Source organism: Protopterus annectens, chromosome 14.part0 (genome assembly GCF_019279795.1).
Source record: "Protopterus annectens isolate FY-2018-M chromosome 14.part0, PAN1.0, whole genome shotgun sequence".
NCBI classification, from domain to species: domain Eukaryota; kingdom Metazoa; phylum Chordata; order Ceratodontiformes; family Protopteridae; genus Protopterus; species Protopterus annectens.
In genome coordinates this window covers 726,061,137-726,087,332 of record NC_056748.1, presented here as the reverse complement: position 1 = coordinate 726,087,332, position 26,196 = coordinate 726,061,137, and the positions used below count along the sequence as shown (strand labels likewise).

General features: G+C 43.6%; 1 protein-coding gene across 1 annotated transcript in view; it reads right to left on the bottom strand.

The window, feature by feature from the left end:
- REEP3 (receptor accessory protein 3) overlaps positions 1-26,196 on the bottom strand; it is a gene marked incomplete in the record, with an annotated part of 1,378,370 nt that overhangs the window by 471,554 nt on the left and 880,620 nt on the right. The window contains 1 exon segment of the mRNA XM_044056467.1: positions 8,957-9,070. Within this exon segment, the coding sequence (XP_043912402.1) occupies positions 8,957-9,070 (114 nt within the window).

Sequence of the window (26,196 nt, the reverse complement as noted above, 5' to 3'; positions counted from 1 at the left end):
AGAATCTGTCTGTGCACATTCAATGAATGCAGAATCCATTCCCCTTTGTTCTGTGGATTGGGAAAGAAAGTTGACAAATGAATGGACTGATTACGAGCCACACTGGATACCACCTTGGGCATGAAGGATGGATTGGCCCCGAGTGACACCCTGTCCGCATGAAAGATGATGAAAGGCTCCACTGCTATAAGGGCCTTTAACTCAGATATCCTTCTAGCTGAAGTGATTGCTAGAAGGAAGGCTGTTTTCCAAGAAAGAAATTTTAAGTCTGCAGTAGCAGCGGACTCAAAAGGAGGTAGGGCGAGTTTCTCCAATACAAAGTTAAGGTCCCAGGCAGGGGTTGGAGCTCTCCTGGGTGGTCTCACGTTTTTGGCCCCTCTGAGGTACTGCTTGAGCAGAGGATGAGAGAAGAGGGGAGGTTCTGTGTTATAATGAGCTGAAATGGCTGAGGCATGGATTTTAATGGAGGAAAAAGACAGGCCCTTGTGAAGCATCTCAGTTAAGTATTGTAAAATCTGAGGTAAATTGGGCGCTTACTGTGCTCATTCCTTGAGATTGATTCCAAGCACAGAATCTTTTCCATTTGTCAGCATAAGATTTTCTAGTACTAGGTCTTCGCTCCTCCAAGATGACATCCATCACAGGTCTGCAGAGGGATGCTAAGCGTGACTAAGTGATTAGCCAAGCTGCAAGGTTCAATGTTGGAAGCTGAGGGTGCAGAATCTGGTTCTCCTGCTGAGACAGTAAGGAAGGTGTCTGAGGTAGGTACCATGGAGATATTTGTGACACACTGCGCAGGAGCGGGTACCAGTGTTGGTGTGGCCAGTCTGGAGCAATCAAAATCATTCTTGGTTTGTCCCGTGACTTTTAATAGAACTTTGCAGAGTAGAGGAAGAGGGGGAAAGGCGTAGACTGATAGGTTTTTCCAGCTGAAGGACAGAGCATCCACTTTCCAGGCTTTTTTGTGGGGAGTCCTTGTGCAAAATTTGTCCAACTGGTAGTTACGGGGGGGAGGCAAATAGATCTATGTCTGGGCCCCCCCATTTGCTTGTCAACATGCTGAAAATTCATGGCTCCAGTCTCCACTCATGTGGGTCCATGAGATTTCTGCTTAGTCCGCCTGCCAGTGTATTTAATTTTCCTGGCAGGAATTGAGCTTGTAGGTGCACTTGGTAGCTCAAGGCAGTGCTCCACAATGCCATGTCTAGTCTGCAGAGGGGGTAGGACTGTGTACCCCCCTGCTTATGTACCACATAACTGTGGTGTAGTCCATCTCTACCATTAGTTGTCCTGGAAGAATGTAGTCTTTGAAGGCTGTCAGAGCATTCTGTACAGCTAACATTTCTTTTTGATTGATAAGTAGGTGCATTTGACTTGGGTTCCACTTGCCCTGAATGCACTTCCCTGCCAGGTGAGCCCCCCATGCATATTCTGATGCATCTGTAGTTAGGGTGTGGGTGGCAGGGGGTAGCGTGAATGGCAGTCCCTTGTTTTGGTGGCAGGCCTCTGCCCACCATAGAAACTCCAGGCGTAGGCAAGGTATGATAGGAATCATTGTTTCCAGGCTGTGACAATGTTGACTCCATAGACTTTTTAAGTACCACTGAAGTTTCCTCATATGCAGTCTTGCATACGGAATTAGAAGAATGCAGGAGGCCATGAACCCCAAGGCTTGCAGTATTTGTCTTGCAGATAGTAGGGTTTTTGTGGCCACTTGCTTGAAGTAAGTTACCAAATGAATTTGCTTTTCTGGCATGAGGAAAGCCATCTGGGCAGTTGTATTCAAACTTGCACCCAGGAATGTAATCTGTTGATAGGGTACCAGTTGTGATTTCTTTTCGTTTATGGTGTACCCTAAACAAGTTAGAACCCTTTTTACAAACCTCAGATGACTTAGAAGTATGGCCTGGTTTTCTGCCTGAATTAGACAACCGTCTAGGAATGGATATATTTATAGGTTCATAGGTAGGTGCTAGGCTATCTGCCCGAAGGCATTTATAAGCCTAGCCAGAATGTGTTGGCTTTCGCCGCCCCCTTAGATTAGTTCCCTGTGCCTTTGTCCAGCAGAGCCACTGAAGTGATCCCCGAGGTAAACTTTGTTTCCCATCCACTCATCAAGATTTCATTTGAAGAGCGTTAGTGAGGAGCTCTGCCTAATGTAGACTGGAATCTTGTTCCAAAGCATGGGAAGTCTCTGGGACAGGAATCTATCCCTCCAGCACATCCTATTTATTGTTGTGGTGAGGTTTAGATCCCTAGAGCATGTGGCTTGCGGGGATAAGGTTTTTTTTAGGTGGAGCATGTCCATCAATTCTAGGTTGGACATGGCCTTGTAGGTAAGGCAGAGATCCCCTCTGAGTAGGCGGTATGCAATCAAGTTCAGCTGTAATTTCTTCAGTTGAGCTGCACAGGACATCTGTTTGAGGCCAGTGATCCTCTTGGTGTGGTACTTCTGTGGTCTTTCCAGCTGTTGCAGGTGTCTTGTAAGGTACATCCCAAATGGGGTGTTGTACTCTATGATGGGTCTGATGAGTAATGAGTAGAGGGGCACAATGACCTCTCTTGATCTGGACGCGAACCCTTTTGTGATTAGGTGGGCCACATAGAAGGATTTTCTAACCATTTTGGCAATGTGATTATCAAAGGGGAGATTACTATCTACTTGGGTCCCATAGTCCTCCTGTGCTTGCCTGTACCTCTGAGAAGTATATGCCGAACAGGAGGGATCCTAGGACTGAGCCCTGGGGAACTCCACTTGTAACCTATTTAGAGTCGGACCTACCTCCCGCAACTCTCACCATGTGGGTTCTGTCAGTGAGCCAGTTGGCAACCCATCTGGTGACGTAGGGGTTTATGTTCAGGCTGGTGAGCTTGTCTATAATACCAGGAATGGGGAATGGTGTCGAAGGCCTTTGTGAGGCCTAGGTAGGCTGTGTGTACCACCTTTCCCTCCTCTATAGCCTTGGTAACTGTCTCGAAGAAGTCCACCAGGTTTAGGAGGCATGATCTGCCCTTAAAGCCGAACTGCGTAGGGTCCAGTGTTTGGAGGTTCCCAATATCTCTGTTAATGAGTTCCATGATGATGCGCTCCATAGCCTTGCAGACCAAGCTAGTCAGGCTTATAGGGCGATAGTTCCCGGGGTCTGTTGTGGCTCCACCTTTGTGGAGCGGAATAACCGCTGCTGTGCGTCACTCTATGTGTATGTAGCCTGTGGAGAGGCTGAGTTTGAACAGTGTGTTTAGGTGAGGGGTTAGTTCATCTTTGAGCTCATGTAGGACGCAGCCTGGGACACCATCCGGTCCCATTGATGCTGTGTTTTTGGCTTTGGAGAGGGCTGTTTTAACATGAGTGTCTGTGATTTCAGGGACTCTGCATTCTTCTGGTATGGTTTATGGGCCCTCTTGGGGGTGAAGTTTGCACTGAACCGGTCTGCCAGGATGTTGTCGATATTGGTCGGTTCAGTGTATTTTGTGCCATTTTGCACCAACTCCGAGCAGATCTGAGCATTGCCACTTAGATTCTTGACATAGCTAAATAATGCCTTGTGGTTATCTTTGGAGTCCTTGGCAATTTTTCTTTCAAAGCTCGCCTTTTATGATTTTATGAGGGATCGTAGTTTCTTACTGATACTGATCAGGGATGTCTTCCCTTCTTGGGATTTTACTCTTTTCTGTACTAGTTTCCTCCTTCTATTGTACAGCTTGTTTATGGCAGGGGTCCACCAGACTGGTTTCCTTTCCTTGGAAGAGTGAGTCTTGGTTTTGCTAGGGATGGCATGATCCATGCATTCTTGTAGATGCCCGTAGAATGCATTAGTAAAGGATTTTGCAGCTTGGACAGCATTATCCTTCAGCATGGGGGCTTTGAAACTTTTCACCTGTCTTAAGTAATGTGAAGTTTGCTTTTGAAAAGTTTTTCACAGTAGTTTTCTTGTCTGGGGGTGGGGGCAGAATGTGGATATCCAAAGTGATTTGTTTATGGTCAGATCTAACCAGCGAGGGGATGACCTCCGGTGTGGAACACCGGTCGCCCATGTTGGTGATGACCAGGTCCAATATGTTGTTACCTCTGGCAGAAGTGTTGACCAGTTGAACCAGGACGTTTGAGTTTATAAATTCTAGGAAATATTGGGCAAGGGAGTTAGTACTTGAGTAGTTCTCCCAGTTAATGTTTGGGTAATTGAAATCACCCAATAATAGGGTGTTTGGTAGGGCCTTTATGTTTCCCAGTGTTTCCAGAAACAGGGAATGGGGGGTTTGCGACATGGTGGGTGATCTGTAGCAAACTACAATTTGATTTGCAGTTTTGCCCATTGTTAGTTGCATGTGGATGATCTCTGAAGCATCGTGCTGTGCCACTAACCTGGAGGTGTGTGTATCCTTGATGAATATGGATACGCCCCCACCTTTTGTATTTCGGTTTGGGTTCTGTGGCCGAAATGTATGGTATGAGTTGTAGCCTGGTAGTGCTGGGGTGCTCTCTGGAGCCTTAAACCAGGTTTCTGTTACTGCACATATATCTATTTTCTCCATACTGAGGAGTGCCTCGAGTGCGTGCATTTTGAGGTTCAGACTTCTGGCATTGAGTAGCATTACCCTCAGTTATATTTCTTTGTCTGCAAAATGCAATTACTTTTCTTTGTCTGCAAAATGCAATTACTGGAGCCAGGCACTTTGTGAATACTCTGGGCACAGACAAGCCAAAGGACAGTGCAGAGAACTGATAATGCAAGTAGCCTGCTTTGAAGCATAGGTATCTTCTGCAAGATTCCCTGATTGGGACATGCAGGTAAGCTTCTTTTAAATCTAGAGTTGCCAACCAAGCAACTTTGCCTAGCATAGGAAGTAACTGGTGAAGAGTCAGCATTTTGGAATGTCCAGAAAGGTGTTTAGAGTAGACCGGTCCAGAATTGGACGCCATGATTTGTCTTTTCTGGGTACCAGGAAAAGCCTGGAATAGAAACCTTGTCCCTTTTCCTCTTCTGGTACCTGTTGAATAGCCCCATGTTTAACAGGGAAAGTACTTGTTTCTGAGCCTCTGCCCACTGATTTGGGGGCAGGTCTGGCCACCCGTTTGATGTTGACAAAGTGTGGAAATGAAATATGTATCCCTGGGACACTATATTTAAAACCCATTTGTCCTGGGTTATGAGTTCAGTTCCTAGTTTTTTGCATGAAAAGCAATCTTCCCCCCCAAAGGGCCGGCTAAAAGGTAAGTGCTTGGTAATTTTAAAGGAAAGTAATTGATACTGTTTACCATAGGAGGGTGTCTTATTATTTCCAGATTTGGAAGTGGAGGTCCCCCATTGCTTAGTTCCGAGAGTACCCTGGGACTGAAACCTAGTACTTTTGGTGTGTCTGGATTTGGCTTGAGAGGATCTGGGAGGAGCTGGAAAGGACCAATTCTTTAGTAGGCCAGTGCCTACTAAATCTTGGAGGTTGCACTTGTAAGAAATCTTTTACAGTTTGCATAGATTTAGCTTTATCTTCCATCTTTTTTAAAACTTCTTCAGCCTTATTGCCAAACAGCCGGTCCTGATTTAAAGGAGCATCCAACAATTTTGCTTTAACATAATCAGGCAGAGATTGCTCCTGAAGCCAAGCATGCCTTCTAAGCACAGACCCAGTAAAAGCAGCCCTGCAAGAGGCCTCTAAAGAATTAAAACCACATTGCAAAGTAAGTTTTCCAACTTGTTCAGCAGAATGCAATAAATCCTGTAAATCTATTTTCCACATAGTCAGAAATCATCATTTCCTGTTTAAGCAGTCCAATAATATGCTGTTGGTATTTTAATAAATGTAATTGGCAGTTTAAAGCCCTGACAGCCAAGGTTGCAGAAGTATAAACCTTTTTACCCCATCTATCCAGCACCCTGGAGTCTCTATCAGAAGGGGTAGGATTTTTATCAGTAGAAGCCTTAATGCCCCTTAGGCCCTTGAGAAATGGTTTCAGGATCTGCAACAGGATTTTTGAAAAAGAACTTGTGGGACACTGGAACCCTGTAGTATCTATCAGGTTTACAAAGACCTGGAGGCAGAGAATCAGGGGCCATACTGGATTCCGAAAACACATCAACAATGTCTAGTACAGGAGGTAGCGCCAAAGGCCTATGCTGAAGTAAAAGAAGAAAATCCCTAACCCTCTTTTTTGAATCAGAGAATTCCTGACTTTCCCAGTGGAAATGCTCCCTTAAGGTATGTAAAGTTTCACCAAAAGAGAAATCCTCGGGGGGACGCAGAGGGAATGGAATCCTCTGCATCAGAATCCTCATAAGTAGGTATGGACAAATCCAGGTCATTAGAAGAGTCAGAAGAAACAGAGTCCTGATCAGAAGACTCAGTCAAGCTCAGGCCTTGGCCTCTTAGAAAAGGGGGGGGGGGTTGACTACCCCTGATTAGAGTAATTAGATCTTCAACCATTTTGATCATTTGTTTTTTAGGCATAGGGACCTGAACATGTGGCCTGGGCGTCATTTTTTTTCGACATAGATCGAGATTTAGGCCTTAGTACTGAAGGTGGAGTTGGTTTGAAATACAAGTCTGTAGGCCTGAATACACCCTCAGAAGCCGGTGCCTGCACAGTGGCTCCGGACCCATCCAAGGTAGAGACATCCACGGGTTCCATAGTTGAAGTATCTCACGGCATACCGGACTCCGAATGGGTCTCAGTAGAGGCCTGTGAGTCAGAAGTAGCGGGTATCAGGGGCTGCGAAAGTGCCTCACTGAGTACCGGCGAATTGACGACTGGCTTAGGAGAAGCGTCGTCGGCAGTTCTGGACCTCAACGGTCTGTCTCTGTATTTATCTTTGCGTTTTTTCAAATTTCCGGTAGTCGGAAGGCTAACCGACATTTCTGGATAATTAAACTGAGAACCAAAATATTTAGAGGCAAAAATGTACCGATGACGGATAGTGTGCAGATTAAATAAAGCACAAAACCGACAGCAAGGTACGTCATGGTCAGGGCCTAGGCAAGGAATACAGTACAGATGAAAATATTTATGAGGTACTTGCTCCTTACCAGTGTCAGTGTTAATTGCATTACTTGTGGAAAGCAAGAAAAAGTTTCCCCAACGGGGTACTTGGCTTCGGTTCTTAAACTCGAAAATGAAAATTTCAGGAGTCAGCCGACCAGCACTTGCGAACTGCTTCTGCTTCGGGCACAGCATGGCAAGAAAGACTGAGGTAATGACATCGACTGCATGTTTTATACCCAACGACCTGACGTCATGGAAGAAGTGGCAGCAACCGACGCAGGACCCAAGACTTTGTTAATCAGGCCCGACTGAGGGCAACCTACCAGCAGATTACCCAAATGTAATGACTGCAACAGTGAAACACGAAGAACATCAGAGTAAAAACAAGGTGAAAATGCACACACATTCATGTATTCACTCGACATCAATGCAACAGCTGTGTGGGTGGCATTAAAAAAAAAATAACTACTATATATATGTATATATATATATATATATATATATATATATATATATATGTATGTATATATATATATATATATATATATATATATATATATATATAAGAATGCTATCCGATACTGCAGAAGACATCACTGAGGGACCAGTATCCAGTCTGTGTTATGCACAGCCCCATACTTCTCCAATCTCCATCTGGAGAGAGATTCAACTGCAGATCTAAGGAAATGGGACAGCTGAATAGTTAAGAGTCTTGGAAGAAGTTGAATTATGGGCACAGATAACTGGCCCTGTGATGTTAAGAAAAAAATTGATGGGGGCTGTAGGCATGCAACATAGGTCCAGCAACAATACAGAAGGAAGAGGGAAAAACAAACATGGCAGTGGACATGCAAAATTAATTTGGTAACAATGGATATAAAAGAAAAACAAATGCCTTTTAAGTAGCACAAAAAAGCCTAAAAGTATGAAAAAAGTGACAATTAAAACAATAAACCATAAATTGGCCAAAATTTTTTGAAGATGCAAGAGCAGTTGCAGACTAGTGATAAATTATATTAAGTGAAGTGAGTACATTCACACATCAGATTCTGAGAATTACAGTTTAGTGCATTGCCTGCATACTGATCATAAGCATGGGAAAGCTGCATCTATTTACATTAAGTGAGGGATTAACCAACAAACTATGACATACACTTTCACAGAACTATTATTGGCCTTAACTGATCAATGTATACATTCCGAAAGCAAACTTTTTAAACAATCATTACAAGTTCAGGCAAAAACAGACATCTCATGCTTTAGTTATTCAAGCAGTTACCTCAAATTGACGAGAAGACTGACAGAGGCTTCGAGCTCCTATATAACAAAGGGACAGTTTGGACAAGAAAGCAATATCAAGAGTTAGAGGACAGGAAAGCACCAAAGGTCATCTGCTGCAAAACAGACAAACACCTAAAAGAAATCTTTTTAGCAAAAGACATTCTAGATATACAATGCAGACATTCTTAAAAGCCTTCCAGTAATTCAATAAGTCAGTTTTATTAGTGTTTAACGTAATTAACACTGTCAACTGCATACAGAAGCTTCAAATTTGAGAAGGTACAGATCTGTCTAGCATATTAGTAAAATATCCATTAACTGAAATGCGTTATTTACAGGATGAGGTAAATGTAGTAAGATCAAAGTACAAAGCCCTAAAACATAAAAAAATCAATCACATACCTAAATGCATTTAATATACTGTGACTCTGGAAAGTAAGCTAACAACGCCATCACAAATGTTAGCATGACAGTGCACAGTAAAGAAATGGCAAATTAAGAAAAGGGGCAAAAAGCAAATAATGCATTACAAGAAAGACAACCGTAACCAAATTAAATCCACAGACACACCACCAAAAAAACGAAGATGTCAAAATGAAAACAAAATCCAGAAACATAAAACAAATATTTGCCAAGCATATTTCAGATGATGAGAATACATATTACACAATTTGGCAATGAGACAAAATCCTGACTTACCTTAACTGCAGCAGACACAGCAGCTGTTGCTGCAAAACTTATCCCCTGCCTTCCAAAACTGACCATAGTTTTGTAGCCCTGATCTTTTGCTTGCACGATATAATCATCAATTTCCTGAAAAATCAACAAAACTTGTAAAAATCATGACATGCTGTAAAACAAAATACAAAACAAAAGTTGTAAATATTCTAATATTGATAACATGCCAAGTCATGTAAAATAAAATACAAGTGGTACCCTATATTTATGACTCACAGATAACAAGCATTATGTTCAAAGATCCTTCGAGAAATGGACTGTACTGCAGTATTTTCTGCAATAAGACTTAAAGAGTAAACAGGACACACCATCCACATAAATTAGTAAAACAAATACAAGAAAATCCTAGCCAAGCTAGAGCTTTCACTGTGGAATTCCTTAAAACCTCTTAAGAGGATAGTGGGATATATGCCAATTACCCCTGAAGGACATCAGGCATTTCAGCTACATGGCAGTTCTGAATGCCCTTAACTTCTTTTTAAGTCTGTTAATGGACAAATTCAGGCCAGTAAAGCCAAACCCCACTAGTTGTGGACATGCATGTTTCAGTCTACTCGTGACCTGGTCAGAGTAATAAAGCATCTTCTAACTGGTACTCCTAACAGACCCAGTGCCTGTGATCATTCTACTGTCAAACTTAAGACTATCAGGACCACCAAAGTGGCAGGTAATGCATCTGGTTTAAGCTATCTGAAAGGTACAGAAAGGGAAGGGGGATAGCAATGTCACCTATGCTGCCTGCAAGAAGGGCTGTGCAAAATATGTTTTACAGTGTAAGTTAAGCCCCCCCATACACACACACAAACTCCAGTGTGCTGGACAATGCAGCTGGGCATTTGGGTGGGCATGCAATTGAAGAAGTCATTCCTATATCTACAGTGACATACTCATCTACAGCTTTCCCACCACAGATCTGGACAAAACCCTTGTCATTTCTTGGTTTCAGCTGAAAGCTACAACAGTGGCATACCTCCAAGAAGCTCCTGCTCTCTTCCGCGCTGTGGGAGACAAACGGGCATCTCTTCCTCACTATTCTTTCACTCCTCAATGACTCTGCCAGCCCCCAAGCCACTAAACAAATCCAAGCCATTTGAGTCATTATTTGGACTCATCTGTCATAGTATGCAAGATCTGATTGTCTATACACATTTATTTGGCAAAGGAACTTAGCAGATGCAAGACTAACTACTTACTGGCTGTGCAGATGGATAGTGGAACTACTAGACATTCTGCATACCTACAACTTTACCTGCAAATTTTCTTCTATGTTTGCAGTACTTGAGCCTTTGCCCACAAGGACTCCCTCTCTGCAAATGTCCTCAGCCTGCTAATGAAACTAGACAGTTGTACTTTTAACCAAGTTAAGTACAATGAGTTGATAACTTCTGCTGCACATCATTACTTTAGGCAGGTATTCTAAAGTCAAAATTCATCCCTAGACCAACGCTGCTGTACTATTAAGCATCAACCTACAGGGCTTATACAGAGTAATTATGGATACCTGCAACAGCTGGAAAGACCACAGAAGTACCTCACCAAGAGGATCATTGGCCTCAAACAGTTTCCCTATGCAACTTGACTGAAGAAACTCCAGCTGTACTCGGTTGCATACAGCCTACTCAGAGGTGATCTCTGCCTGACACACAAGGCCATGTCCAACCCAGAATTGATGGACATGCTCCACCTAAAGAAAACCTTATCCCCTTGAGCCACATGCTCAAGGGATCTAAACCTCACCACAACAATAAGGACATGCTGGAGGGATAGATTCCTGTCCCAGAGACTTCCCATGCTTTGGAACAAGATTCCAATCTACATTAGGCAGAGCTCCTCGTTAACACTCTTCAAGAGAAACCTTGACGAGTGGATGGGAAACAAAGTTTACCCCGGGGATCACTTCAGTGGCTCTGCTGGACAGAGACACAGGGAACTAATCTAAGGGGGTGGCGAAAGCCAACACATTCTGGCTTGGCTTATAAATGCCTTCGGGCAGATAGTCTAGTACCTACCTATGAACCTAAGAAATATTCCATTCCCAGGCAAGTGTTTTATACAAGAAAAGGGAACATAAATGCTGCTTTTAGAACACCAGCAGTACACAAACAAACAAAAGTGCTCAAATCCTTAAAAGAATCATTTATGGAATACCAGACACTACAATAATTGAAAGTTTATGCAAGAAGAGGTTATAAAGTAAGATAAAAGTACTGGTGAAATGAAGTATTCAACCCAACACCAGATCTCAAAAGGAAAGTAATTTTCATTAGCAATCAAAAACATTTGGGTTTACTCAACTTCAGAAGCATGGTGGATCCCAATAATATAAAGCAGTGGGCGCCAATGCATTAAGTCAAGGGAGATGATTTGCAATGATGCTTCATTGACCTGGGCAACTACGTACCTACCCATATAATCTGCTTTGAAAAAGGCTCAGTTCAGTTCTTCTTAAGAATATAGTTTGTATTTTACTAACAGTTCCTCTAGTACTTAAACAATGAATTTAAAAGCTACCACACTGTAAAACCACAGGTATGCAAGATATGCTAAGCAGAAATGGGGGACATTAATCAGGAGCACTCTGAAGAGAACTCACAATGACTGGTATAAGTTGTTTACAAAGATGGCGACACTTCAGAGAATTTCCCTTACTTAAAAGATACAGTGATCTTGGAGCTACGGTAAGGTTGGTGCAGGGTGGTAAAGTACCCCCCCAAAAAATCACTTCTTAAGTGCTTTAGTGACATTCAAATTTTGACATCTGGATTATCTGTTGCTGTTGTGATCTTCGTTATGATCACAATCTGTCATGCAGCCCTATTTAAAGTGGGGAACTAGATGTTGATAACATTATCCAAACAGCTTCCTGTAATATTCTGCAGTTACATATGAAGTAATTGCAGTAATAAAATATGCTGAACATACACTTTCAGTAAATTGAGACTTATTGGTGCAGCCTTGTTGATGAAATATCCAAGACCAACTCATAATTCGTTGTGGAGTGGAGAAGCCACTTTCACTCTACCAGTCAAATGGCTAAGCTGATATGGCTGTCACTACATGCCAAAGAAGTGGTATCACATACAGGAAGACGAGAACGGAAATTCCCAGTATTTTGCAGTAACAGTTTCACAGATGAGACTATATCACTCTGCAAGTGCAACAAAAGTAGAAACTGGATCCCCAACCCAATGAACACACAGCAATGTGAACAGATCAGTCCATGCTCCACCACAGTATGTCATGACACACAGAGAAGATCATTCAGGAAAACAAAGTGAGTAAATTATGCATCGTGCATCAGGTTACGACACTAAGAACTTGCAAAGTGCCTAGCTACAGTGCCAACAGACTGATGTAATCATTTATTTATTTAACCTTTGCTGATCAGGTTAGTCCCACAAGGCTACTGGCCTCTTTTCAGGCGACACCAAAGTTGTATTTATACTACTAGTGGAAATTCGACCAGGAGATTAAGGAATTTCCCCTACTCTTTTTGATAGGTGTTGTGGGATCTTTTACATCCACCTCGGCTGCCACCAATTCAGACAGGTGGGGCCTTGGTTTACTGTCTCAACCACTTCCTTTTATAACCCTTAATCTGTACACCATACTTGTCAATTATAACCCTTAATCTTTAAACCATACTTGTCAATCTAGTAAAATTATCTTCATTCCCACGCAACAAACATATCCATTTAGCTACAAAAACAACCCACACACAACAAACTTAAGGATCTAGGCACAGTAATAGAATCTTATGAAAAAACAAAAGGCAGCACCATATGAGTAAGACAAACCATATTTATTGTGGCAACACCATATAAAATCAGACCAGTTTCGGCACTTTTGCCTTCTTCAGTGATACAAACAGAAGCACAGATTGCTATCATTTATACCCTGAAAAATTAACATTTAAAGCAACAGCAACCATTACAATCAGGGCTACATTTTAACAAACTTTATAGATGGTCATTAAGCCCTGGGGAAAATAAACTCCCAAACCTAATGATCCAACCTTTCTTTTTTAATATTACATGCCACCCTGATTTGTTTGTCCTGTCCCCCCACATTTTATCAATAATCATGAAGAGAAATTTAGCATTGCTGTGTTTGAGAGTATGCTTGAACAGAGCGCTTAATGTACGTTTACTCCGAATGTCACTTAGATGTTCAGACATACGAATACGCAAATGTCACGAAGTCTGCCCTACATAGAAGGCAGAACATGAACATGTGGCTAGATGTATCAGCCAATTTGATCCACAGTTTGCAAAAAAACTAATAGTAATAGAATCTCCCAGAGAGACAATACCCCCCCCCCCCCCAAGAAGGCCTAACAGACTAAACTGGTGACAGAGCCACGGTTGAAGAAATGAACTTACATAACCTTCCATGTGTGTTGTCTATCTTGGCCTATATTGTCACTGATGGGTTGGGATCCATCTCGACCTTTACAAAAGCTCGAGGACTTCAGCAAAGCTCGTTGGCATCCCTCCCTACCCATAATGCAATTCTCCAACTTCCTCAGATCTTGTTTGCCCACCCAGAAATTATAAGAGCAACAAATGTTTATGATATGAAAAAATGTACACAGTAGTTATGCTTATTAAAGGTCAAGGTTAGTATTTCTGATGCTATGGAGATCCATAAATCCAATGTCCACTTGGTCTTCCAGGAGATCTGGAAGGGAGCATAGAGGGTGGTTGTCTTGTGAGAATAAAGGCCAAGATGGACAACGCACATGGAACATTATGGTAAGTACATAACTTCTTTGTGCGTTGTTGTCAATCTCACCTTTATTCTCACTGATGGGACCGTGTCCCAAACAACCTAATTCCTGAGGAGTTCATGGAAGAACATTCCTCAGAACCATAGAAACAAAAGAAAAAGCTCTACTCCTGGAGGCCAAATCCAATTTGTAATGAGTAATAAAGATATATGGTTTTGCTCACGTGGCTGCAGCTCAGATATCATTGCAGGGTAACCTTGTTTGAAAAGCTGTAGATCTGGCTACTGACCTGGTGGAGTGTGCTTTAACAGGAAAGGGAAGATACCTGTTTTTAGAAGCGTATATGTAGGATATACAAAAAATTAGGCATCTAGATAAAGTAACCTTTGAGACTGGCTGACCATTTCTAGTCTCGGAGTAGGATATGAAAAGTTGATCTGATTTCCTAAAACCTGAAGTTCTGTGCAAGTAAAAACGTAACTATGTACGTCTAGAAGATGCAAGGAGTATTTGCCTTTGTTCTGGTAATTAGGAAAGAACACTAGCAGCTCAATAGATTGATTTAAGGTTACTTTCTGATACAACCTTTGGAAGAAATGAAGGGTTAGTGTGTAAAGAGAGACTGTCCTTATGAAAAAACAGGTAAAGGGGTTTGGTGGGCAAGGCTTGCAATTCTGAGACTCTTCTGGCTGAGGTAATAGCCACTAAAAATAGTGTTTTCCAAGATAGAAACTTTAGATCACAAAGAGATGTTTGTTAAAATGAAATTCAGATTCCCGGGATGAGTTGAGTTCTTGCATGGGGGGGGGGGGGTCTAATCATAGTCGTTCCTTTCAAAAAGGCTTTACAGAGTCTGCAACATGATCGTAGAGCCATTTTCTCCCACATGAAAATCTGAGATTGCTGCTAGTTGGATTCTAATGGTAGAAGCAGCCGCACCTTCATGAAAAAGTTTTGCTAGAAATTCCAGGATAGAATGTATGGGTGCAGAAAAGGTGTTTATTTGGTTATTATTTGTCCATATTACAAACCTATTCTATTTAGTCTTGTATAATCTTCATGTAGAGGTTTTATGGGAGGACAACAAGATAGGTTTTACCAGAGAGGAAAGATGAGAAAACCTGGCAATCAAGGGAATTGAAACAGCCAAGCTGTCAGCTTGAGGTTTTGGCGGTTGGGATGTCCCATTCCTAACAGATGCATCAGTAGATCTGGGTGTCCATGGTTCATCCAGATGAGGCGGCTGTTGGAAAGGAAACCAGATGTGACGAGGCCAATAAGGTGCAATCAGGATTATCATGGTTTCCAAAAAAAACTTGCTTTTTGCAATAACTTGGGAATCAAAAGAATCGGAGGGAAAGCATATAGTAGTCCCGGAGGCCAATCATGAACAAGTGCATCCCTTGGTGACACCCCATAGGAGGGATTAGGGCAAAGAAGTTCCTGCATTTGGCACTGGTGGGTGAACCAAAAAGATCGCAGCAAGGCTGGCCCCATATATGGAAAATCTCTTCTGCTACATTCTGATTGAGGGACCATGTGTGCATCCATAATATGGCCCTGCTCAATTTGTCTGCAATCACACTGGATTTCCCCAGGATGTGCATTGCAACCTGAAAATGGTTAGAGGACGTTGCCCATTGCCAAACCCTTACAGGTTCTTGACAAAGGGGGTAAGATCTGCTTCCTCCTTGTTTATGTAGACTACCGGCATATTGTCTGACTGAACTTCTGTCATTCCTAGAGGGAGAGTGTTCTGAAATGCTTGCAATGCCAAGAGTGCTGCACTCATCTCTAGGATGTTTATGTGCCTGTGAGCCTCATATTCCTGCCAGGTGCCTTGGACAATCTCCCCCCCAGATGCCCCCCCCAATCTGGGAAGTTTCTGTGGTCACAGTGGCCTGGGGTTGAGTGGAGATAAAGGGACGGCCTTGAAATACTGAAGGAGAGTGAATCCACCACTCAAGATCCTTTTTGCAAGAACTGGTTATGAGAATCTTGTGTGACACTGACAAGTAATTACTGAATTATCCTCATATTTATGCGAGCTACAGGAATAAGTGCAACAGATGCTGCCATCTACCCCAGAACTTGTAGCACTTATTTTGCACTGGCTCAAGTTTTCTTGATTAACTATCACACATGTAAGTGAAGATTGTGCATTCTTGTCATGAGGGAGTTTTGCTATCAGTGTGGTTGTATCTACCTCTGCTCCTATAAAATGTAAGTTTTGAGATTGCTCTAGAGCAGATTTGTTGTCATTTATGGTAAAGCCAAGGGAGGAGCAAAGCTGGAATGTACAGTCCCTGTCTTGTAGCAGTAAATGCCTGGTCGGGGCAGTTATGAGTCAGTCTAGATATGGAAACACCCGGAATCCTCTGCGTCTCAAGTGAGATGCTACTACTGCCATGCAATTGGTGAACACTCAGGGGGCTGTAGTGAGATCAAAGGACAGAGCTCAAAACTGAAGTGACTGGCTCCTAGCCGGAAGTGCAAGAACCTTCTGGATCATCTTTCCATTAGGATGTGGTAGTATGCATCCTGAAGGTCTATAGAGCACATCTAATTGTCTTTTTCCAGGAATGGAGGGTATCGACTACAGTGCCACCATCCGGAACTTGGTTTTCTTCACCTATTTGTTTAGTTTGCTGAGATCCAAGATTGGTCTCAGTTCCCTATTTTCTTTGGAACTAAAATGAATCTTGAGTAAGTTCTGGATCCCCTCTGGTCTGTGGGGACTTCAATGATTTTTCCTTAGCAACTTTTGAATTTTTAACATTGCTTGTTCCTTTTGACTGGGTGGAATGTCTGGAACTGGATTTGTTTACGGGACTGGGGAAAGAGAAGGGAATGATAAAACTGGATATTATGTCCTGCACCTATTTGTCATTGGTTATATCTCACCAGGTTTCTAGGTGCAGTAACAGTCGTCCCCCAAATGCCTCCAGAGGTGAGCAATTGGGCACTCTTTCAGGAGTGCTGAAAGGGACTGCCAAAGAAATATTCTCTGGAGCCCTGATTCTGCAGGCCTCCTCTGCCACAAGGGTGGTGACTTCTGTTACTGTTCCCCCCTCTGCCTCGGGGGGGGGGGGGGACTACCATCTTGTGTGTGTCCTGGTAAGACCTTTGTGATTTCTTGAACTACATCTTTCCACTACCTCTCTGACCCTTTGGAAATGATCTGATGGGTGTGGAAAAATGTACTCCAATGGCAGACAAGGTCCTACCCACCTGTTTACACAGACACTGGGTTAGCACTTTTACTTTGGGCCCAAAGAGAGATGAGTCATTGAAGGGAGCATTAACAAAGGAAGATAAACTGTTCCGTGGAATCACAAAGGCGCATCCAGGCCTGCCTCCTAATAGAGATGCCTGAACCTGCCACCTTACTCGCTCCATCTGCTGCATATGAAAGGAGTCTCATAGATGAGTTGACCACCAAATTTAAGGTAGTGAGGCATGCTTTGATCTTATCTGCCACCGCATCAACTACAGCTCCCTGGTGCGAGTCTGATGGTTCTTTCAACAGGTCCCTCTGAAGTCTGGTGAAATGAATGAAATAATTCAGTGATCGTAATGTAAAAGTCAGTGATGAGAAGACATGCTTCCCATACCCATCCATGGTCCTGGAATCCTTATTAGGAGGATGTATAGAGGAACTGGTCTCGGAAAGTTCCTTTTTCGTGGCATACGCCACGACCATGGCATCTACCTGCTACACCTTTGGTAAGGAAGGCTTGGTCCTTAGGAGCTGTAATATACTGGTTTAGCCTCCTACCAGTGGGTTCTATGGAATCTGCCAGGCCTTTCAAGTGGTTAACTCAATAAGTTCATCGGAAGGCGGTGTCACCCACCTCAAGAGGTTGAAGGCAGAGATCTCAAGGCCTCCAGGTATACAGACTCCACGGCCGAAGGGGACGAGGACTGCCAGTCACCTCTGTTTTAAAATTTCTAGGATACTCCAAAGGCGACTGTGGGGACCCTTCTGCTTCATCAAGGTTGGTATCTAAAGTGACTGAGTCCTCTGGGGATTCTAGATGCTTCATAGGTTCATACTAGGCTATCTGCCCTAGGGCATTTATAAGCCTAGCCAGAGTGTGTTTGGCTTTCGCCACCCATTTTAAATTAATTTTGCTATGCCCTTTTTCGAGGTTATTATACTGTGCCTCTAACAGTGACACAGAAGTGATACCTGGGGTAAACCTACGATCTTCCATCCACTCATCAAGATTCCTCTTGAAGAGAGTCAATGAGGTACTCTGCCTAACCTGGACTGGGATTTTATTCCAGAGTGAAGGGAGCCTCTGGGTTATGAATCTGTCCCTCCAGCATGTCCTATTTACTTCAGTGCTGAGGTTCAAGTCTCTCGAGCGCGTAGCTCGATGGGATTTGGATTTTCTGAGGTGCAGCATGTCCATTAATTCTGGGTTGGACATGGCTTTATACGTCCGGCACAGATCGCCTCTGAGCAGGCGGTATGCCACTGAGTACAGCTGGAGTTTCTTTAACCGGGCAGCATATGGCATCTGTTTGAGCCCTTTGATCCTCTTGGTGAGGTACTTTTGGAGTCTTTCCAGTTGCTGCAGGTGTCTGGTAAGGTGCATCCCAAAAGGGGCATTGTACTCAATTATGGGCCTGATGAGGGATGAGTAAAGAGGCACGATGACCTCCCCTGATCTAGATGTGAATCCCTTCATGATTAGGTGGGCTATATAAAATGTTTTTCTAATCACTTTGGCCACGTGGTTGTCAAATGAGAGATTGCTATCAACTTGGGTCCCCAGGTCCCTAATTACTTCTTCTGTACTTAATGGATTATCACCTATGTGGTAATTTGTGGGCACTTTGTTTTTGCCAAAGGAGATAACTATACACTTTTTGGCGTTTAGCTTGAGGCCATGGCTCTGGCACCAGTTGTCTGTTTCTATGAGGCCCTTTGGAGGATGCTGGTGTTGGCTGGAGAGTCGATTATGGCGTCCAGTTTGCAGTCATCTGCGAACTTGGTCAGCCACAGTCCTTCCATGTTGGTCTGTACCTCCGAGAAATATATACTGAACAAGAGAGGTCCCAGGACTGAGCGTTGTGGGACGCCACTTGTAACCGGTTTGGAGTCTGACATGGCTCCAGCAATTCTAACCATGTGGGTTCTGTCCTTGAGCCAGTTTGCAACCTATCTAGTGACATAGGGGTTTATATTTAAGCTGGTGAGCTTATCTATAATGCCCGAGTGGGGTACTGCATCGAAGGCTTTTGCAAGGTCCAGCTAAGGCTGTGTGGACCACCTTCCCCTCGTCAATGGCCTTGGTGACTGTTTCTAAGAAATCGACCAGGTTTAAGAGGCAGGATCTGCCCTTAAAGCCGAACTGGGTAGGATCCAGTGTCTGTAAGTCCCCAATATCTTTATCTATGAGGTCCATGATGATCCTTTCCATAGCTTTGCAGACCAAGCTAGTCAGGCTTATGGGGCGATAGTTTCCAGGATCCGTTGAGGCACCACCTTTGTGGAGAGGGACCGCTGTTGCTGTACGCCACTCTTTGGGTACATATCCTGTAGTAAGGCTGAGATTGAACAGTAGTTTTATGTTTGGGTTTAGCTCTTCTTGGAGTTCATGTAGGATGCAGCCTGGGACACCGTCTGGTCCCATTGATGCTGTGTTGTTTGCTTTGGAGAGGGCGGCTCTTACCTGAGCATCTGAGATGTCAGGCGGGCAGCACTCTGCTGGGATAGATATTTGCCCTTTTGGTGGGGGGGGGGGGCAAGTTTGACTTGAACCTGTCAGCTAGGATGTTGGCAATGTCTGTGGGTTCGGTATATTTTTTGTCATTTTGGTCTAATTCTGAGCATATCTGGGAATTCCCACCCAGGTTCCTAACATAACTAAAGAAAGCCTTGTGATTATCCTTAGTGTCCTGTGCAATTATTCTCTCGAAGCTGCCATTAGACGATTTTATGAGTGCCCGTAGTTTTTTGCTAATACTGATCAGAGATGCCTTCCCTTTTTGGGATTTTGCTCTATCATGTAGTAGCTTCCTCCTTCTATTGTATAGTTTGTTTACGGCTGGGGTCCACCAGACAGGATGTCTGCCTTTGGAGGATTGGGTCTTGGTTTTATTTGGGATTGCATGATCCATGCATTCCTGAAGGTGTTCATAGAATGCATTTATAAAGGATTCTGCGGTCTGGGCCGTATTTTCCACAGGCCCGGGGTATTTGAAGGATTCCACCTCGGTTTTGAGGAGTGTGAAATTTGCTTTAGAGAAGTTTTTCACTGTGGTTTTCTGGGCAGGGGGTGGGGTCGGGATGTGAATATCCAGTGAGATTAGTTTATGGTCTGGTCTTACCAGTGAGGGATACACTGCTGATCTGGAGCACAGAGTCCCCATGTTGGTGATGATCAGGTCCAGTATGTTTTCCCCTCTTCTGGGAGTGGTAACAAGTTGTTCCATAGCATTTAAGTTTATAAATTCTAGGAACCTTTGGGCTAGGGAGTTGGAGCTAGAGTAATGCTCCCAGTCTATGTTTGGGTAGTTAAAGTCGCCCAATATAATAGTGTTTGTAGAGAACTTCATATTTTCCAGTGTTCTCAGGAAGGCCGGGTGGGGTTCCTGGGTTTGGGAGGGTGGTCTGTAGCAGGCTATAAACTGGAAGGCAGTTTTACCCACTGTTAGTTGCACATGGATAGTCTCTGATGCTTTGTGCTGTGCCACCAACCTGGAGGTGTGGGTATCTTTGACGAATATTGATACTCCCCCCTCCTTTTGTGGTTCAGTCCAAGTTTTGGGGCCTAAAAGCATGGTATGAGGTATAACCTGGTAGTGCTGGGGTGCTCTCGGGAGCCTTGAACCAGGTTTCTGTTAATGCACAGATATTGATGTTCTCCATGCTAAGGAGAGTTTCGAGTGCGTGCATCTTGAGGTTTAGACCTCTGGCGTTGAGTAGCATTACTCTTAGTGTTTCTTATCCCTTGTGATACCTATGGAGGTGGGTTTGTCTTTTGAGCCCTGTCTAAAAAAGGCACTATGGGGGTAGCAAGAGCCTTTGACAATATCCGAAAGCCCAGGGGTGACAGGTGCAAGCCATCTCTAGCAAAGCATCGTGGCTTGTCGAGCATGTCATCCCAGGCTGACAGGCATTGGATCCCCTTTGAATGACACCAATACTTAAGCCAATTGCTTGAAATTGATCATCTTGTCTTCATATTGTGGCATCATTCTTGGTGAGGGTAAGATACTACTCAAGGTCAGGGTCATACCGGCCTGGGCTACATGCTCAGAGAGCTCCTCTATGTCTCTTTTCATGTAGTCCAGGGAGGTACACCTCAGGTCATTCACACCAGCATGGACAATGACTGAGTCATATTTGTACTTGCCTTGGAGTGACACGAGTGCTTGTGTTATGTGGCGGATCCTAGCGCCAGACAGGCAGCTCACCGTGACCTTCGCCTTGTTCAGCCTGGTGAGCGGTACGTCAGTGTGCCTGACGATAATGTCACCTATTACAAGTGTATCAGGTGTGTTGTTTAGCCTTAAGGGCTGTGACTGTTCGGCACACTGGCTTTGTGAGCTATGTGTTGCATGTGTTTTGTTTTGGGGTAGTGGTTGCTTGGGTGTCTGCTTTGGAGGTCTCTGCTGCTTAGGCAGATTTTTATTTAGAGCCTCAGAGTATGTTTTTGTGTGTTTATGTGTTTGGTTTGCTGTTGTGGTAGGTCTATGTGAGACTGGAATTGTAGTGAGTGTGGTTTCCTTCTCCTCCTGACTGGTTACGCCAGTACTGAGTTGAGAGAGCTTAGCCTCCAGTTTGGCTATATGGTTGCATCTCTCACATGTGTTTGAATTTGTTGGGAGGAGGAGAAGGTTGTCCGTGTACATGAGGCAGTTGTAACATTGCCTCAAGATTCCCAGATTCACCAGCTGGACCGGAGAGATTGACAACTGACCTTTGGACATGCTAGAATAGTATTGGGAATTCCTTTATAATTGAAAAAATGGCCAATGGGGAACAGGGTACTCAAGGGGAGTTTGTGAGGGTGTAGTGCTTTTAATTTTTTAGTGCTGACTTAGTGAGCAAGTGCCAGGTAACTTAAATGCAATGTGTTACAGGTAACTTAAATGTAAAAATGACAAACAGTAACTTTCTTTCATGTGAAACAAGGAAATAAGTACAGTAAGCAATGCAGATATCACTAGGGATCCACAGAAGCGCTGAAGCGCCACGTTTTAGGTGGAATTAGCATTTCAGGGAAATAACAAGCATACAAACAAAGCTAGATTCAGCACGCCTGGATCTATTCTATGCTACAGCAAACAAGGTGTACCAATTTCAGTAAGAAACAGTTCAAATATGCAGGCACTATAAGCCTTTAACCAGAAATTCCCAGCTCAGAAGGGCAGAGTCTAGCCTCTCCTCCCACAAGAGTGCAAACCACGAACCTTCTGAATGTAAAATAACTGGCCTGAAGCCCAAGTGCTTAAACCAGAACTAATACACTTTTAGAATAACAGACACTGAGCCCTCAATCAGCAGTTCCCAACTTAAAAGGATGTAAGCTACCTGTCCTGCCACCACAGTGCAGGCCACAAACCTTCCTTATGTAAAACAACTGGTCTGAAGCCCAAGTGCTTAATCCAAAAGACTTAGAATGATAGCTACACTTTAATCAAGTTACTACCAAGCAGTAATAAATACAACGGAATACTTTCAAGAATGCCTGGATTAGTGCTCAAGTTATACAAACAAAGCGAGATTCAGCAGGCCTGGATCTAGTCTATGCTACAACAAACAAGGTGTACCAATTTCAGTTGATCTCGTCCGACTGACTTCCTCGGGGGTATTCTGGGGAAGTTTTGGCAGGGGGGGGGGGATTCCTAAGGGGAACATTCCAAGGCCTGGAATCTCTGCAGTCTTGTGGATGTGGGTGAGGAGGTAAAGACACCTGCATTGACAAGAGAGGAAGCTCAGAGGAGAACTGTGCCTGAGACTGGGGAACACTCATCACCCTCCTCATAACTTTGAAAGCAGTCCGCCCCTGCTCCAAATAACTTCCCGGACCAGACGACATGTATGTCAGGGCTGAAAAAGCCTGCAGAGCAGAAGACAGAAGCTCTGAAGATGAGGCGGGAGTCAAATCCATCCACGCCAAGGCCCCAGGAGACAGGATTGGATCTGAGGAGATCTGAGCCGGCTCCGCGGACTCGACTAGCAAGTGTCAGTTCCCAGAGGTCTCCTGCTCAGACTGGGTTGAGACACTCAGGGCAAACACCGGATCTAAGCAGCCAACAGGCCCTGGACCCGATACAGACACTAGTTGGATATTGGAGTCTTCTGGCTCCAAAACCGAAGGACGGTTTGGAGGTATAGTAGGGGCCGAAGGGGGAAGACAGGTCTGATATGACTCTCTTGGGATTGGATCCAAAAGATGCTTGGCCACAGCAGGTGTCTTGAGAAGCCTCTCCACCAGCCTATCCACATCTTTGTACGAGAGGCTCCTAGTTGACCTGGTAGACAATGTTGGGGATCTGGTCAAGAATGGTGAAGGCAGCAGAGAAGTAATCATCTCCAAGGATGGAGATTGGCTCAGATAACGGTACTCAGCAGGTAATGGGTCTTTACAGCCAAGGAGTTAGTAGAGGATTTCAGAGCTCAAGTACTTTCCTGGAAGGTACTGTTTGCTCGGTAGGTACTTTTGGAGCATACACTTTCGGTTGTTTGGCTTTCGGCTCCAATGAGGATTTCTGAGCCGGAGGAGGCAGTTTTCCCACTCTCTCGGACTTGTCCGATTTTGGAAAGGTGGGATCAGCAGAAATAACCTCAGAAAATGGGGTTTTAATAACCCCTTCAAGATCTTTTTTTTTTTTTGTTCCACAAGTGCCCTCTGGTTAAAAGTGTGGCATATGCAACATGATTCATGTAGATGAAGAGGCCCCAAACAGTACACACAAAGTGTGCAAGTCACTGAAGGGCATTTTTTTTACTGCACTTATTACATTTTTTGAGTAATAAGGGCTTGCCGTCTTTTTGAGACATACTGGTCAAGAACTAGTTAGCAAAACTGAAGCACAATACACTAATTAACTACAGGTAAAGAAAGATAAGGAAAGAAAAGACCTATCTTCTTTTTTTTTGAATAAGAACAGTAATAACTGGAAAGGTGGGGGGGATAAGTCCTCTAACTTAAAAGGACTTGGTTAACCTCCCTCTAACTAAAACAGACTGTAACCGGAAAGGGAGTGGAAGAAACACCTACCAAACACTATCAACAAATAAGAGGAAGGGAAAGGAAAAGGAACATCCTCTAACTAAAACAGGTGCAAGTTAGACATTCGCTAACTTAAATGGATGCTAACGGAAAGGGGGAAAACTTGTACTAAATTAGGGAAGGCACTAACCTAGTGAAGAAATTTTAATTACAAGTTACAAAGATAATAATAAGACTAAAAGAAACAAATAAACAATAGCAAAAATGTAGCCCAGAGCTTGCTAAAAGATCCGTCTCGCAGCGTGGCAAATGAGATCCAAGGAAGTTGGGGAACTGCATTATGGATAGGGAAGGATGCACATGAGCTTTGCTACAGTCCTCAAGCTTTTGTAAAGGCCGAGATGGATCAGACACATCAGAACCGACCTAATCAGTAAGAATAAAGGCGAGATTGACAACAACACATCTCAATGTTAAGAAATGCTTAACAGTATCCTTTGGGAGGACAGCTACCCCTGGAAACTACCACATTGATACTACACCCCTAAGAGTAGGCCCAATGGTCAGGGATTTGGGAACCATGTAGACAGTAATGTGGCTTTTGACCATCATGAGTCTGCAGTAGTAAGGAACCATTCTATATTGCACAACTTGTAAGCAAGGTTATGGCATCTAGGTTCAAAGATGCCATTGTTCCTCTGTACTCCACCCTCATCAGTCCAATCACTAAGTACAACACCCCTTTTAGCATATATCTGATCAGGCATATGCAGTAACTGGAGCATTAGAGTTTTCTCACAAAAAGGATACTGGGCATAAACATGTCCTATGGGGACTGCCTCACAGCCTATCACAGTACTTGGTCTCCTACGGACTGCTGAGAGTTTATCTATGCCTAGCCTACAAAACATCCTCTGATCTAACTCTGATGGGCCTGCTTGTTGCATATCAGCAAAACAACTTGTATCAAAAGAATCTAACCTAGGGACTTTCATCTGCAACATAAATAGTACATGTTGGAAGGACAGGTATGTGTCTCAAAGACTACCCCTTCTCTGGAAAATGCTTACCATCATCCTTAAACCCACTTCAAGCTTAACTTCGCCCAGTGGATGAGGAATAGGAAATTTACCCCTAGTTACTGACAACTATGTCTCCAGCAGACAGAGACCACCTTTAAGTGCTTGATCATCCATGTCCAGGCCTACCTATAACCCTTAAAATAACCATACTGTATCAAATCTTAGGAAGCATGGTTAAGCATAAAAAGGTTCCCCTGGGACTGATAGACTAGTAATCACCTATAAACCTATCCAAGCAATTAGGAGTAAACAATTGGGAAAGGAGGCCTCCTAACAGAGAGACAGGAATATGTACTCAATGTTATGGCCAAGTGCCTTGCATAATTATGCCAAGATATTTCTACATCCTTTCTATCAATTCATTATTTGTGAGTAGTACATGAAGCTCTACATTTAGAAGTTGAGTGGAGGCCTCAGCCAACATACCATACATAAACATTGCATGCATAAAATGCCCTTATATCAAGGGCTGAGAAGCTTGCAATCCAGTTTGTAATGCTTAGTGTCAGTAAGTTGCAAAACCAAGCAGCAGCCTCACAAATATAACTCAGTTTATGCCCCACCCAAACAAAACACCAAGACGAGGATTGCATTTGTGGAGTTTTCCCCCACAGTGACTTAAAATGGCTTGTTGGAAGGATAATAATACCACTAACAAGCTAGATGGAAATGTGGCTACCCTCAAAAGAACCCTCTAACTTATTAGGGTCAAAGGAAACCCTAACAATTTTGGATCGTGGTAACATATATTCAAACCGCTTCGTTAGATTCACACAATACAAGATCCTCTCCTCAGCATTTATGAGGATGAAAGGATGGCAAGTGATTCTTTTGTTTTAGAGAGAGAACAGGTTCACCTTGGGCATCACTGTTAGCTTGGTCCTGCATCACAGAGGGATAAGCCCTGACTACAAACCAGATGACCCAAACTTGAGCAGCTGCTTGTGCACTGCAGGAGATCGGAGGGCTGGGTGGGGTGGGATGGGAATGAGTGATTTATGCTAGATCTACCATCCTGGGGGAGGTAATGGTAGTCCCAATCACCAGCTGCTTTCTGCAGTTAGTTAGTGAAGTCTTGCTGGCACCAGGGATGCAAAAAAAAACTGAAATGTGGACTTGGCTTACCAAGTTGGTGAGAGTAGTATGTGTGTGTGTATGTGTGTGTGTGTATGTGTGTGTGTGTGTGTGTGTGTG